This window comes from Parasteatoda tepidariorum, chromosome 10 (genome assembly GCF_043381705.1).
Source record: "Parasteatoda tepidariorum isolate YZ-2023 chromosome 10, CAS_Ptep_4.0, whole genome shotgun sequence".
Lineage (NCBI taxonomy): Eukaryota > Metazoa > Arthropoda > Arachnida > Araneae > Theridiidae > Parasteatoda > Parasteatoda tepidariorum.
The window spans coordinates 20,420,549-20,437,160 of record NC_092213.1 but is presented as its reverse complement, the minus strand read 5'-3'; the positions used below and the strand labels follow the sequence as shown (position 1 = coordinate 20,437,160).

The 16,612-nt window shown below is 29.1% G+C and overlaps 1 protein-coding gene across 2 annotated transcripts in view; it reads left to right on the top strand.

Annotated features, from left to right (window-relative positions):
- Positions 1-15,328, top strand: part of LOC107442733 (acetoacetyl-CoA synthetase) — a 34,000-nt gene extending 18,672 nt beyond the window's left edge. For both annotated transcript variants that reach the window (XM_071187181.1, XM_071187182.1), the window contains 6 exons: positions 957-1,070; positions 3,199-3,324; positions 4,023-4,092; positions 8,996-9,054; positions 13,348-13,550; positions 15,101-15,328. In XM_071187181.1, coding sequence (XP_071043282.1) covers positions 957-1,070; positions 3,199-3,324; positions 4,023-4,092; positions 8,996-9,054; positions 13,348-13,550; positions 15,101-15,238 — 710 coding nt within the window. In that variant the 3' untranslated portion in view covers positions 15,239-15,328. The remainder of the gene's footprint in view (positions 1-956; positions 1,071-3,198; positions 3,325-4,022; positions 4,093-8,995; positions 9,055-13,347; positions 13,551-15,100) is intronic.
- Positions 15,329-16,612: the final 1,284 nt, after the last annotated feature.

The following is a 16,612-nucleotide window of genomic DNA, read 5'->3' as shown; positions in this document are numbered from 1 at the left end:
TCCGTAAAATCTATTTAACCGCAAGATCCATTTTTACCGTAAAATTTTAAATCATAATTTTAGTAATATTTACTTAATTTCAGTGATTCAGTGATTTTACAGTTGTCGTTGTTTCGAATGACACTTCAGCAAGCCAAGCTCCTCCTCCATTGTCCTTTTGTGAATTAACTCAGGAAGGCGTGCCTTTCGTTTGACAAGTGTGCACTGCAAGGATGAAAGTACATCTTATTTCAGAACCCCCAGATAGATGGCAGCACCTCTTATTAATTTTAGGAATAAATCTGAAACCGAAGGAAGTTTTGGATCCGACCACGGGCCCTCCGAAACGGGGTCCGATTCTCTACCCACTTACAACGGGATTTTATAGTAATTATTACCATCAAAATTACGGTATATCAAATTTTTGTTTCGTAAAATTTTACGTTAAAATGTGTTTTACATACCGTTAAATGTGTTTTACAAATGTGTTAAAAAGTACTGGCATCCTGAGTGCCGGTACTTAGATCAGGAATTTTTTATAGTGCAAGACTCACTAAAAATGGTGAAATTTTTACATCAATGGGATTTTTTTAGCTATAATTACAAATAAATAGAATATATAGTTACAAAGAATAGCATTAGGTGATTAAACACAAATTAAAAAAAATTTAAATACCTATATTTCCTACACCAAGAGTCCAAAATATGGAAAACAAAACTATAAAGGCAAAGTCGAAGTTTATACTCATTATGCTTTCCTGAACAATTAATGACATCTAGCGTTTTTAATTTTTAATCATCATTTATTTAAAATTATAAAGTTTAAACAAATTAGCTGTATTATGTGTCTTTTGTATTTGTAAAAGATTTTTGACGTAGAATTTTAGTGTATTTTTATACCAAAATTTCTTTTCACATGCATTTTGTTAACGTTTCCTCACGGAAATATAAATATTTATATGTTCTTCTAAAAACAGGTTCAACTGAATACATTGGAATGTGCTTAGTTCCGGAGCATTTGTTACCAACTCATAGAGGAGAAATACCTACACCATGTTTAGGGATGAATATTATATGTTTGGATGATACAGGTAAAAAGTTAATGTTTTTTCATTTTACAATTTAAAAATTTTGTAAACTTATATGACTATGATATATTTTTTCAGTAATTTATTGGTTTTTATGCATAATCGCAACGATTTATTGGCAATAAGAATATTAGAATACCTCAAATATTCCATATTGTGCAAAAAAATAAATAAATAAATAAATAAATTACACTGAATAATTTTTGATCTAACAGTTCGGGGGTAATTGACCTCCAATATGCTAATTGAAGTGCAATATCTAAAATTTGAAGTTGCGAAATCAGATACAAGAATGTACTTTCTCTGAATAAACATACCTTTCTTCCGATCAGATAAATTCCCAAGATATGGTGGAATTCGCAAAATATTAATTAACATTAAGGGGTCCAAAATTTGAACCGCTCTCCTGGCTAAACTATTGGGGCCGCAGATTGCGACTACCCCTACATTTTGAGGGTCATGAATCCAAATCCAACAAAATGATATGCTTATAAAGGAAAAATGTGTTTTTGTGTTTGATTTCGTAACTTAGGATCTCAACTACTTTAATTAATAACATATTCAAAGGGCCGGGATAGCCTGGTCCGTAGGGCGGTGGGCCCACGTCCGAGAGTTCGTGGGTTCGAACCCCGCCGGTCAAAGACTCCCCGTGTAGTTGGTGACTGATGCACGTTGAAATTCAGTCGGGTCGCAAAGTCCTCCATGTTCCCATAACAAATCAAAACCTCTGGGGGTACTGGATTAGAGATTGATCGCTCTCTGATTCAGGTCAAAATTACGATCTGTGGATGAATGAATGTATGTATGAATGGGTCCGCCTTATAAGCAGGTGTGACGTATGATGTGGCAGAAGTCGAATTCTTGGCCACAGATGGCGCCACTGAAAAAACAAGAATCGCACACTCTGCCTTAAATTTGCTCGGTTTCACCAAGCAGGCTTGCCCGTGTGGCAAGTACCAATAACATATTCAAGGCCACTCCCTTGAACCATTAAGATTGAGTACGTGATCCGATCATTAGACCAAAAGTTATTCAGAATCGTACTTCTGTTTAAAACAATGAAACATACTTGCCGAATTGCCTCAGTTCGTACTAAAAATATTTCTTGGGAAAATTTATTTTAAGCTTTTTAACATTTCTTTTTCCATCTGTTGCAGATGCTTAAAGTTGCTTACATGATGCTTTATTTTTCCATTATTTTAGTTTTTTTTGTTAATAACTCTTTCGTTCAAATGAAGAGAAGGATGTGTTGTTGTTTTGACTTCCTTTATAGTTTTTTTCCCTCCATAGTATAGAAGTTTTCTTTTTTTAAAATCATTTTATTATTTATTCAGTATTTCCTAAAATATTCTGCGCTCTGAAAGCTAATTTAAGAGTACAATATTTTAGAAAACAAAATTCTTCATGGTTGTGTTAGTTTAACTTTTGCAAATATTTAAACATTTAAATTTTTTAGCAATAACACTTATTTATTGAAAACTTATTAAATGTACAGTTTTTGTCAGTTCAAAGCAAAATGAATTATATTAAAATTAGTTTCGTAATGAGCACCTTTAATTTATATGTTAAGAATCCTTGTGAAAGGTAAAGCTTTCATCCTGCTTTCCTCAGTAGTGATCCGTAAGATTTCGATATTGTTTACAGTTTTGCCTAGTTTGACTCTTATTGTAAGACTGCTTATGTGTTATTCTTTGGACTTTAATACATGATAAAGAATCCAAAAATATGCTCAAATATTATGAAAATGGTCAAACATCTCTAGAAATTCAAATATATACGTAGGAATTATTTTTAAGAAATGCAGGGTGCTTTATATGACACCAAATTTGACCCTCCTGACCTCAATGGTTGAGGATGTGGTTGATGGCAACTTTAAAATATTTAATGAGAAATCTAATTTTTATTGTAGATTTGGATTCTTCAGAAAAAATTCCTTGATTTGGTGAAGATGGTGAAGTTGGTAGTTAGATTTAGTATTATTGAACAATAATGAACGCATAAGTTTTTTAAGATTTTTGATCTGATGAGAATTTCTACACATATTGAACCATTTTAGTTTTTTTGAAACCCTATATATTAAGGATAATCATTAAGAAACATCTTGTATCGATTTTGATGCCCATAATTTTAGGTACGAGCGTCGAAGGGAAGGTTGGTGAAGTGTTTATGACAACTCCATCTCCAAATATGCTTTTAGGAATATGGGGAGACAAAGATAAAATAGTGCTTCGAAAAACATATTTTTCTAAATATTCAGGTAAGGCAGAAATTCCAATATTTTCAAATTTTTCTTCTTATATGTTAGCATTGAAATTTAACAATTGTTTCACAGCTTTACAGAAAATTGTATTCATATTGAGTTGAAATTTTTTTAAAATGTTTTACGAATTTTATTTTCTTGTACTTCAGCGTTACATAATACAAGTATATGACTTATTGCATTGAAGGAAATGAAATTTCATTTCATAAGACATTATTAGCCTTTTATTATATTTTGCATTATATTTTGAAATTTGCCTATCTTTTAAGTTAATCATAATCAGGCTATCTTTTTAAAGAAATCGTTGCAAGTAGGAAACAATGTTTATTTCAATTTATACTTTCAAATTTAAACTATTACCTTAGTTTCATGTCTCACAAAGTAAATAAAAATATATTTAAATAATAAATAAAAAAACGAATACTCAAAATATTCAACTTCGTTAAAAATCTTTTATATTACACTAGTAAACCTTTTTCATGGCTTAGTTATAACATTAATAAATAAAGTATGTCAATAAATAAAGTATGTTCTTGCATATTTTAACTTATTGAATTTTAGAAAAACGAGGTATTAAAAGTATTCCTTATTTATGAATACTTTATGTATGATTATATTATTTGTTTTAAGTGGAAACAATGTAAACAATGAATTATAAAATTTCTTTAAAATTGTGTACATTATTTTCTCTACAGACAAATTTGGCATTGGAGATCACGCAATTATCAATCCCAAAACCAAAGGATTTACCATTTGCGGTAGAAGGTGCGTAAACATTTCAATTTGAAACTAAGAAAGAAAAATGGGCAGCTCTTTTTTAATATTAGTTCCTTATTGTACGGAAAAGCTGTATACAGTTTTAAAAAAAATTACATCTAAAAATTTATATCATAACGTTTAAAAAAAAGAAGTGCTAGTTTTTTAAAAAAATTTTTTTGTTGAAATATCAGTACAAGTTTATAATAAAGAGCCACTGTAACTTTAAATCGCATAAAATTTGCTTCCCTCAAATCTCTACTTTAATGCAAACGGGTTAGAAATTTCACACAGTAAAGTGTATAAAATGATAGTAAAACATAGACCAGTTTAATAACTTATATATTAAATATTAACTTATCTGTATTTATCCGATTTTCTAGTAAGTATAGTTTGTGAATAATATAGTATCTAAGCAGTTTGTTTTGTATTTCCAATTTGTAAAAAATTGATAACACTAATAGATTTTCACAATAGATAAAATTTGGGCCTTTTCCAAAATTTATGTCATAATATAGGAAAGGAAAACAGCTTTTAATTAAAAATATTCAATAATTTTTTCATTTCTCAGTTTTAAAAAAATTTCTGAATTATAAACATCGGGGGAAAAAACTAAAGATATTGTTTGATTCAAGTAGGTGAAAATTGTCAGCTATACCCCACTTTTAGGGCGGATGACCCCTTTTACTATATTGTTATGGAATGAGTGCTTCACCCCACTTCGGATCGTTGACCACTCGTCTATAGGATGAGCGCTATACCTCCCTACCTCTGTATGGATGATAATTCAACCTCAATGATAAGCTCTTAGTAGGGATGTTGTAGCATGGCTCTTCACATAGCATGGTTTGGACTAAACAAATGGTCCCTAAGCATTTTGGGTACTAATTTTTTCACAACTATGGGTATATTTGAAAAGCTTGACTCTAATTTTTTAATCTGAAATAAATTTTAAATCAATTACATGGTGCAAATAATTATAAAAAATTCGCAAAGTGTCTTTCTTTATGATGACTATATATATATGCTCTTGACGTTGCATAGTTTAGACTAAACAAATGCTTCTTAAAAATTTTCATTATTTATTTCTTCACATGTAGGGGTATTTTTGAAAAATTTGGCGCTTAATTTGTAATCTGAAACAAGTTTCAAATGTATTTCTCATTGTATAAAGTAACAAAAAGTTCGCAAAATGTCCTCCTTTATTTTTATATGTATGCTCTTTACGTATGATTGCTTGGTCTAAAAATTGCTTCCTTAAAATTTTGAGTTGATATTTTTTGACATATACGGGTATATTTGAAAGAATTGACTCTCATTTTTTAATCTTAATCAAGTTTAAAACTAGTTCCTTATTGCAAAAAATTATAAGAAATTTGCAAATTGTCCCCCTTTTCGTAATTATACATATGCTCTTAACACATCAATTTTTGGAGAAAACAAATCCTTCTTACGATCGGTTAATTTTCAAGAAAACGATCATAAAAGTGCCTATTTTTTGACTTTTGTATTTGTAATACGTATTTGATCTGTGCTGCAACTAGTTTAAAATAAACTAACTATCTACAATTACCTTAAAATCATCCTTGTACTGCCATCAGATGCGTAAAATGAGAAATAAAATGTTTTCAGGGCAACAGAAATGAATTAGTTTTATTCTTATTGGCGCGTTACTACTGAACACTCCAGCCCGTCAATATCACGGGAGCGAGAAATAGCGGGCGAAATCTCACCTCGTCATTTGCACGGGAGCGAGAAGGAAGGGGTTAAAACTTCTGATTACTTTTTTCATGACACATATGGGTATTTCTAGAAAAACTGACCCTCACTTTGTAATCTGCAACAAGTTCTAAATAATTTCCACATTGCAAAAAATTATAAAAAAAATTGCAAATCGTCCTTCTTTTCGTCACATATACATATGCTCTTAACACATTACTGTTTGGAGTAAGCAAATCATTCTCAAAACTTTTGATTACTTATTTCTTGACACATCTTGGTATTTTGGAAAAATTGACGCTCACTTTGTGATCTGGAACAAATTTTAAATGAAATCCTCATTGGAAAAATTTATAAAAAATTCGTAAAATTTCCTTCTTTATTTTTATACGTATGCTCATCACGTCATCACGTAGTGTTGTTTGATCCAAAAATTGTTCTTAAAAATTTGGAATTCTAGTTTCTTGACACATATAGGTATTTTTGAAAAATAATTGACACTTGCTTTTTATATGAAACAAGCTTCAAATGAATTTCTTATTGCAAAAAAATTATAAAAAATTTCGTACAGCGTTCTCCATTTTGTTATCGATAAATATGCTCATATCGTAGGTGAACAAATCCTTCTTAAAAATTTGAATACTTGTTTCTTGAATCGTATTGGTATTTTTTAAAAAAGTGGCATTATTTTTAAAATAAGAAGCAGGTTTTAAATGAATTTCTCACTCAGGATTTAATTTGAAACTTATTTCAAATTACAAAGTGAGCGTTATTTTTTTCAAAAATACCAATATGTTTCAAGAAATAAATACTGAAAATTTTTAAGAAGGATTTGTTTCCTCACGTTAAGAGCATATATGTATAATTGACGCAATGAGGGACAATTTGACATTATTTTAAAATTTTTTGCAATGAAGAAATAATTTTGAACTTGTTTCAAAATATAAAGTGAGCATCAATCGCTTTCGAAAGTACTCGTATGTTTCAAGAAATAAGTACTAAAAATTTTTAGGAAGGATTTGTTTGCTCACGTTAAGAGCATATATGTATAATTAACGTAATGAAGGACAATTTGACATTATTTAAAAATTTTTTGCAATAAAGAAATAATTTTGAACTTGTTTCAAAATATAAAGTGAGCATCAATTGTTTTCGAAATTTTTAAGATGCAAGTTTTAGCTCAAACAATGCTACGTTCTAAGTATATATATGAAAATTAAGAATGAAATTTTGGAAATTTTTTATAATTTTTTGCAAAGAGGGTTTCATAGGAAATTTTTCAGACTAGCAAGTAAGCGCCAAAAATACCCGTATACGTCAAAAAATAAGTAATCAAAAGTTTGAAGGAGTTATTTACTTCAAACAATGATGTGTTAAGAGCATATGTATAATTGACGAAAAAGAGGACGATTTGTGGATTTTTAATAATTTTTTGCAATGAGAAACTTATTTGAAACTTGATTAAGATTAAAAAATAAGTGTCGATTCTTTCAAAAATAATCAATTTCCAATGAGAAATTCATTCGAAGCTTATTTTAGATTACAAAATAAGCGTCAAGTTTTTAAAAAATACACATAGATGTGAAGAAATAAGTACTAAAAAATCCTTAAGAAGCATTTGTTTATCCCAAGCCAATGCTACGTTAAGAGCACATATATGGTTAACATAATGGAGGACATAATGAACGAATTTTTTATAATTTCTTTCACTGTGGAATTTATTTGAAACTTTTTTCAGATTTTTAAAGTTAGCGTACATTTTTTAAACATATCCATAGTTGTTAGGAAATAGATATTCAAAACCTTTAGGAACCATTTGTTTAGTCTGAACTAAACTACGTAAAGAGTCATGCTACGTCATCCCTACCAAGAGCTATCAGTAAGGTTGAACCAAAGAATATATAATGTGAGTTGTATACATTCTTTGGTTGAACTCTTCTATACTGAGGAAGTGGGGTTTAGCGCTTATCCTATAGACCAGAGGTCATCGATAAGAAGTGGGGTAAAGCACTCATCCCATAGCACTCTAGTAACAGAGGTCATCAGTCCTAAAAGAGAAGTGTATTGCTCATTTCACCCCTACTGTTCCACCATAGTATAAAGATGAGATGGGCTCAAACCGAATGCACTAGCCTTAGCCGGATTCGAAACAGGCTGGGGCTCACAATAAAGAGTTCTTATTCGAAAGTTTTCAATACTTAACTATACAATCACACAAAAATCCACATTGCTTATTTCAAAAATATTTTTTTTTAAAAAATTATTACTTAATATATTAAGAAGTATTAAATCTTTTGATATGAAAATAGATCATCTGCAAATATTTGGTCTTTCCTTTTGCGAATTATTGTTGTTATCTAATAAATGTGTTTCTCGATTTTTGATGGGTTCTGTTAAAACATTTTCGAGGCAGGGCATGCTCTTGCTTCAAAAAGTGAGTCAGAGCTCACCTCTAGTATACACCTACTTGTTTATAAGTTATTCGCACATACTTATAAATTGGAATTAAACTAAATTGATATGATAATTAGTTGTATTGAAAAAAACAGTACTAAACATAAAAGAGATAAAAATACATGACGCAAACATTCTTATTTATTATTTCTATACCGAGAAAAAAATTCTGCTAAAATAACTGTGTACTAGTAAAATTATTATTTGTTTCAAAAAAGCCATAATTCTGGTTAATGAAGCCAAATTATACGGTATTTAAACCATTCATTTGGTAATTTTCCGTTCTCATGGTAACGGTTTACCGGAATTTCTGATTTACAAAATTAAAGTTCTTATTACCACACACTTAGTAAAAAAATACAAAATTGTAAAGTTAATTTAACCTAATAAATTTTTTTATGCCATGCTCTCAGAAATCATGATAAAATTACCAAATTTTGTCATATTTACTAAATTTTATCACATATTACAACACTGTATTTTATGGTTAATTTAACAAGTTTTTACCAAAGCAGTTCGGTAAAAATTATCATGTATTTTGGTGTTACATCAGAGCCAGAAATACGGTAAATTTAACCACATTTTGGTAGTTTTGACCACAACTTTTTCTCAGAGCATTGAACTTCTTTCAAAAACAGTGGCTCGAAACCGGTGCCGAGACATAATACATAAAAGTATCAGGTTAAAAATAAATCATTATAACTTACTAGGGAAATAAAAGTATTTATTTCCTTTGCAGTGATGATACATTGAAACAACGAGGTGCAAGATTTGGAAGTATAGAAATATATAATATTGGTAATAACAGATTTCTTTACTAATGCATTCGTTTCTAATGAATATATACTTCCCAAATATGACCTTCTTTATTTTTTCTGTATTTGACGTTTGTATCCTGATGTGATGGAAAGATTTGTAACAAGAAAAAATAATTGTCATACGTAATATATATAATCAAAACGCTCTTCACATAATTGAAATATTCGCTATTAAGATCATAAAGTATTTTGGAAGAAAAAAAATGAAAAAGTGAGTTGGAAATTTTTTTTTTTCCCCCTCTAGAATCGGGGTTGTTTTTTTTTTAAATCCTTAGAACACTAGAAAAAAAAAGCATTTATATAGGAAAAATAGTATTTTTCCCCAAAGAAAAAGATTTTTCAATTTTTTAATGTTATTTTAAAGTTTTGCTTCAACTGTAAAAAAATACATTTTTTTTTGGAAACATAATTTCAAACTAAATTAAAAATTACAAGCGATATTTGAAGAAGAAAGTTAACAGTTCGCTCCAATTCAAAAATTTTGTGAATAATAATAATAAAAAAGCATATTTATATAGGGAAAGTATCATTTCCCCCAAAAGAAAATAATGATTTTTAAAATTTTTAATGCTATTTTAAAGTTTTGTTTTAACTCTAAAATAGATATTTCTTTGGAAAGATAATTTCAAACTAAATTAAAGCGATGTTTGAAGAAGAAAGTTAACAGTTCGTTCCAATTCAAAAATTGAGTGAATAATAATAAGAAGAAAAGCATATTTATATAGGGAAAGTATCATTTCCCCCCAAAGAAAATAATGATTTTTCAATTTTTTAATGTCATTTTAAAGTTTTGTTTTAACTCTAAAATATATATTTTTTTGGAAATATAATTTCAAACGAAATTAAAAATTACAGGAGAAGTTTGAAGAAGAAAGTTAACAGTTCGCTCCAATTCAAAAATTGAATGAATAATTGGGCGGATAAAAAAAAAACAGGCATATTTATATAGGGAAAACAGTGTTTTTCCCCTAAGAAAAAGAATTTTCAATTTTTTAATGTTTTTGTACAGTTTTGTTTTGACTCTAAAATATATTTTTTTTGGAAACATAATTTCAAACTAAATTAAAAACTACAAGCGATGTAAGAAGAAGAAAGTTAAGCATTGTATTAGCTCCAATTCAGAAATTGTCATTTAAAAAAAAAAACGAAAGCTAAATTTATTCAGAGTTGTTTATATTTTACTACAAAATTCGCTCATATATTTTTGACTTATATTTATAAAGAATAGGTGTGAGTTCCTTGGATCGGTGTAAATATTTCACTCTCCAAGTGGGGAAATTTCGCATCCATTGTATGTAGTTGGTCAGCTGCATTGGTGACAATTTCAGATTTTCCACATATATGCTAGACAATGTTTTCTCGATTTTTTTAGTTGATTTGTTTTCAATAAATTTGATTGGAAAATAAAATAACATTGTACTTGCATTTGAAAACAGAAAGGTATATAAGTACTAAAATGCAGTCAAACCCCTCTATAGTGAACCTTCAAGGGTCCTGAATTTCGTTTCACTATAACGGGAAGTTCACTATATCCGTATTGCAAAGAATTTTAACTGATCTTTCGGAACTGCTCGCTTTCATTACGAATTATTTAAATGAATGACCAATAAAAAGAAATGCAAAAATGATTTTAAAAAAATCTGTAGTAACAAAAAATGTGTTTAAAATATTTAGGGATGGGAAGCTGAGATCGAAGAAGCAAACAAGAAAAAATGCTTATGGCTACATTCCACTCAATAAATGGTTCTAAAAATCGGTAAATGCATTTTATGTAGAAATTTCTAAATTACCAAGAAATGAAGAAAAAAATCAGTCGAAAACATAAAAAACTTCATAATATCCAATTTCCTCTCCTCTTTTGGTTCATTATAACCACAAAAAATAATATATGTGTATAGCAAGGCACGGGAGCGAATATTTCGTTCACTATATCCGAGAGTTCACTATAAACCTTTTACCCTATAACGGGGTTTGACTGTATTATTCTTTTAAAGATAAAATACAAAGTTAAAAAATATTTTTGCAAGCTCTAACAGATTCAAATGAAGTTTAGACTTGTTGTTTTTTTTTGGACCATTCTCAGTCTTGTATCGTGATTCATGTCCAGTTAGCGCAAACATATTTATTTTTGAAATTTACCGTCGACAAAATGTAAAAAATTTGATACTCTAAATAAAGCCAATATATTTTTTGAAATATTTCAATAAAATATATTTTGACATTTCTTTTATTTATATTACTTGAAAAATTAGTTACATTTGCATTAATATCTAAATTTAATCAACAAACAAGTTTTGGAAGAAACGAACTCAAAATGAGTGTTGGAGCAATGCATGGCAATCCAAGGTACAGGACCATCTTATACCTTGGTTCGATATAAGGGTGGTTAGAATTAAAGTGCCCTTATTCAGGCTTATCTAGAACTCGTTCTACTAATTGAATTGTGACGAAATTTGGTACATGTGCTAAGTGAACCATGGGAAAATGATTTCAGCAAAAATATATACTTTTCTTCTGAAACATATGCCAGAATTTATACAGAAAAAATTAGACAAACGTATTTTAAACATTTCGCAAAAAAATGGAATTATTATTATCTGCAGCAAAAAATAAAATGTCAAAATTGGTTTGAAGTACAACATACACCCCTATATAAAGATTCGTGTCAAATTGTGTAAAGAAAAAACAATGAGTTTAACCCTTATGATGCAGATGGGACACTGGTATCGCTTTTATATATTTTTTTTCAAGCAAAAATTTTTTTTGGTATTTTTTATTTATAAAAGGCTGTATACTAGTTGTTGAAGAATCTGTTAGATTATCGGAAATATATTGTCTTTTTTCTCCCTATTCAAAAATTAATCAATAATTAATTTTGTAAATTAGCGATATTACAATAACTGTTAGACCTAAATAACTGCAAATAAGAGCAAATTTGAAAAATTATTTCTTGGAAATGAGCCGCGTTTGGAAGATTTTGCCTTTAACACAAAAAGAAAAAAAAACACACCCGTGTTTCATGCTGTACTTCATAATCAAAAATTATTAAAATGGTAAATATAATATTTTTCTCGTACTGCGACCAAAATTAATAAAAAATAATAAAAAAAAGCTATGAAAAATATATTTAATAAGAATTCTGCGTCAAAGGGTAAAAAGGAATTTAGTTGCACGATAATATGATTCGTCTGAGAACCATGTTAACCCCTTCCTTCTCGCTCCCGTAAAAATGACGGGGTGTGGTTCCGCCCTCTATTTCTCGCTCCTGTGATATTTCCGGGCTGGAGTGTTCAGTAGTAACGCGCCAATAAGAATAAAACTAATTAATTTTTTTTGTCCGGAAAACATTTTGTAGCTCATTTTACACACCAGATGGCGATACCAGGATATTTTTAAGGTTATTGTAGACAGTTAGTTTATTTTAAACTAGATGTCAGCACTAATCAAATAGCACTAATAAAAAAATAGGCAATTTTATGACTGTTTTCTTGAAAATTAACCAATCGTTAAGGGGTTAATATTACAGCAAATTTTAAGGATATTATGGATCAACGCTTTCAAAACTTCCTAACAGAACAAAATTTAAATTTGTTTCAGATTTTTTCGCAATGTAGAAAATATTTACCCATTTATGTATGAAAAGGAGCAGGCATATAAATTTTTGATTTAAAATGTTTGTTTCAAATCAATATTTTTTGAAATTTATTTTACAGTTCATGCTTTGCCATAGATCGAAGATAGCATTTGCGGCTCGTAGATAAATAAGAACTATTATGGTTCAATGCATTCAAAACTTCCTTACAGAATGAAATCTCAAGTTTTTCCAGTATAATTTTTTCGCAATATAGAAAATATTTACATATTCATATGTTTACACTTATTTATATGTTTACACTTTCAAGTTTCATAAGGAAATCAAATTGATTTTCTTGCATTTCATCTCGTTTTGTCTTCAAGTTAGTTTGGCTGTGTGAAAAGAAGTATGTGCATAAATTTTAGTTTAAAATGTTTGTTTGTAATCAGTATTTTTTGCTCATTTTACAGATCATGCTTTGCCAGAGATAGAAGATATTTGCATCTCGCAAATAACCATAATTTATTATGGTTGATCGTATTAAAACTTTCTAACAGAATGAAAACTCGATTTTTTTCAGAATTACTTTTTTGTAATATAGAAAAATGCTTACATATTTATGTATGAAAAGATATATGCACATAAATTTTGGTTTAAAATGCTTGCTTCAAATCAATAATTTTTTTTTTCATTTTACAGTTAATGTTTTATCAGAGATCGAAGATAGCATTTGTGTCTCGCAAATAAACAGAAACTTAGATTCGAGGGCAGTACTGTTTCTTAAAATAAAAAATGGGTATCGATTTGATGAACAATTAGTTTCAAAAATTCAAAATGTGATTGAAAAAGAATTAACAAATGTGCACATTCCTGATGTGATATTAGAAACAAAAGATGTACCGGTATGTATTTTAACTCCTTTTTTTTATCTCCATGAAATATATGATTTTTTAAATTGAAGTAGCCGTGAAATTTATTCATAGAAAATGACATTACGTTTTCAAATGTTAAGTAGCTTTTAGGTTCAGAGTTTAGTAAGCCGAATCCCCCCAATTTTTAATTCAAATCAAGCAAATATTGTCATTCATAAGAAATTAAGGCAAGGATTCTTGAATGTGGCTGTTCGTTGATTTGTTGTTATGGACTAAGTCAACAATGTCTTTATATAAGCATATACAGGGTGTTCCGTAAAGATCACCCTTAATGTTTATTTTTATAATCCTTTTAAAAAAATAACATAAAAAATATACACCCTGGGGATTACGAATCAATATTTAGCCAGGAAAAAAAAAGCAATTTTGGAATTTGACAATTCACGGCGCAAAAAATCAGTAGTAATAAACAAGTCAGGTGTGATTGCGGGTGGATTTAGAAAATTATTAAAAACATCGTCAAGTTTTAACCTCCAATTAAACCTACTTTGATTTTCATTACACCTGTTTTCCCCCATTTCCTTGTGAGCGTCTTTATTGTACTCGTATTTAGAATTCTTGTTAAAAATTAAGTACAAAAAAATTCTTATTATAATAAAATTTAAAAAAAATACACGACCGAAATTTCATAAATTTTCACCGAGGAAAGCAGTTTTGAAAACAATAACACCTGATTTATTTCCGGAAAAATCAAGAAGAAATTGAAAAGCTATTATTGGTAACACTTTTAAGTTTCATAAGGCAATCAAATCTATTTTATTGCTTTTCCTCCCGCTTCATCCTCAAGTTTTGTTTGACTGATTTTGATAATGTTTTTGTATATTTTTTGTATATCTAATTATTAATTTTCATATGCTTATTCATATGCTAATTTTCATGTGCTTAATCATACGCTTATTTTTTATCTTCGAAAAATAATTAATGAAGGTAATATTTACAAATGTGTGTCTCAATCGCAAAACTTGATTACTCTATGCAATAATTTTTACTTTAAAGAGCCATTCTCTCTGCATGCGGTTTATGCACCTCCAACCAGAGTTGGCGATAAATGAGAATCTGATTGGTGGAAAACATTTTTCCGGAAAAAAAACTCACTCACCCAGGTTCTCCTTCTCTCACGACGGCGTGTGCGTGAACCACATGCAGTGTGAATGGTCCCTATATGAAAACACCTCCTTTAACACAGAAATTAATTTAATTTCCTCTTTTAAGAACACATATCGGAAAATAATCTAAAGCCTGTTTCTTACAGATCCTTTGGTTAAAGGCAGATTGTTTACGATATTCTGTTGTCTGTTAGTCATCTGTTAAACATGATTCAGAATTTATTTTCATATAAAGTAAAAATATTTTAATGCTTCTTGCAACTAAAACACTTTTATTATAAGCGTTATAATTCATACATAGCATATAGGCTTTAAATTTTTTTAGACTGTATTTATTGCACAATAAGATCATATTATTTGTTTGATTTTATACGAATGCATCAGATAGATTAATTTTTGTTGATATAATTCCAGTATAATGTCAATGGAAAGAAGATGGAGACTATCGTCAAGAAAATTATAAATAATATGCCTTACAATTCAGAATCAGTCATCAATCCTGGTTGCTTAAACAGCTTCAAGAACATTCCAGAGCTTATATCTTGGCAATAATTTTTATTTTAATAGTACTTGTTTGCTTGAAAATTACGTTACACATTCTATAATAATTATAATAATAAATATATTTATATATTTTCCAAATCCAGTCATAATTAATTTGCATTTTCGTTTTGATTAAACAATGAGGTTTCTTCGAAAGCTAAAAGTATATGAGGTGTGGGCAATATTTTGTGCATTTTGGCACGTTAATTTTTATTTTATAAACTATATATAAAAGTATAAGCGCTTAAAACTTCATTTTCTATAATGAGACTTTCCTAAACTGTTGTAAATTTTTGTTGAAAAAACTGCTCAAATGGCAATTTATCTAATTCTTTTTCACTCTATACAAACAAAACAGTCCAATAACTATAAAAAATTTTACTCTGTTAACTGTAAGAAAAAAATACTTATTGACTGTTTACACCTAATACACCCACAGAATTTTACTCGCGCCAACTAGATCCTCTTTATGAAGTCACTTGGTTCTTTGCTGTCGGGTACATATTTTAAACGAGAGGGTTAATCTGCCATTCTCATGACAGGCTGAACTGGCTGCTGCCGCAGGTCTAGTGTTGATACCACAATATTTCTTCCATTTACATGAAGAGTTTTCAGTGTCTTGCACTCCCCGATTGAAAACCTTGAACTGTAAGAATAAGATATTCTCAATCATGCATAGATGGCAGCACCAGAAAGCTGCCCAAGACGAAAAAGTACACAGTCTCTTACGGTTGATGGCACTAACAGATTAACTAAAGAGCCTTATTCCATGATTCATTTGCAAAAAACAACTCAACCACAACCTAACTCCAATGTCCATCGAAATGCCTAACTCAAATGTTCAGTTAAATTTCATTTTTTTTGTGTGTGTTTTGAAACCATGTTAGAACACTAGTTCAAAATGTAAACTTAATGTTCCGAAACGTAAACTTTACGGTTGATTCGATGAAAAGACTGTTGTCGGTTATTTTACCGTAATTTTAGAAGGAAAATTCTAACAATCTACGAATTCTATTTAATATTACTTTAAAAAAATCGTTTATCGTAAAATTAAAAAAAAACAAGGAAAGAAGCAAAAGAAAAATGGGAAAAAAAATACTGAAATTTAAAAAAGAATATTTAAAAAACAAATTAAAGCTCGAAAATTTAACAACAAAATGTAATTACCTCGTCATCAACACATACAGTTATATCCGCAAAAATAGTGCTTTCTAATTTTGTATTAAAGTAGCAAAAGCAAAATATATCAATTCAATAGTGTGATGAGCACCAAAAAGGAGAGAAAGAGAGAGACCGATTCGTAAACATAATTTTATTAAGCAAAAATATCAAAAATGTCGAGAAAAATTCAAAATATTCAAAGATTCAATATATATATATATA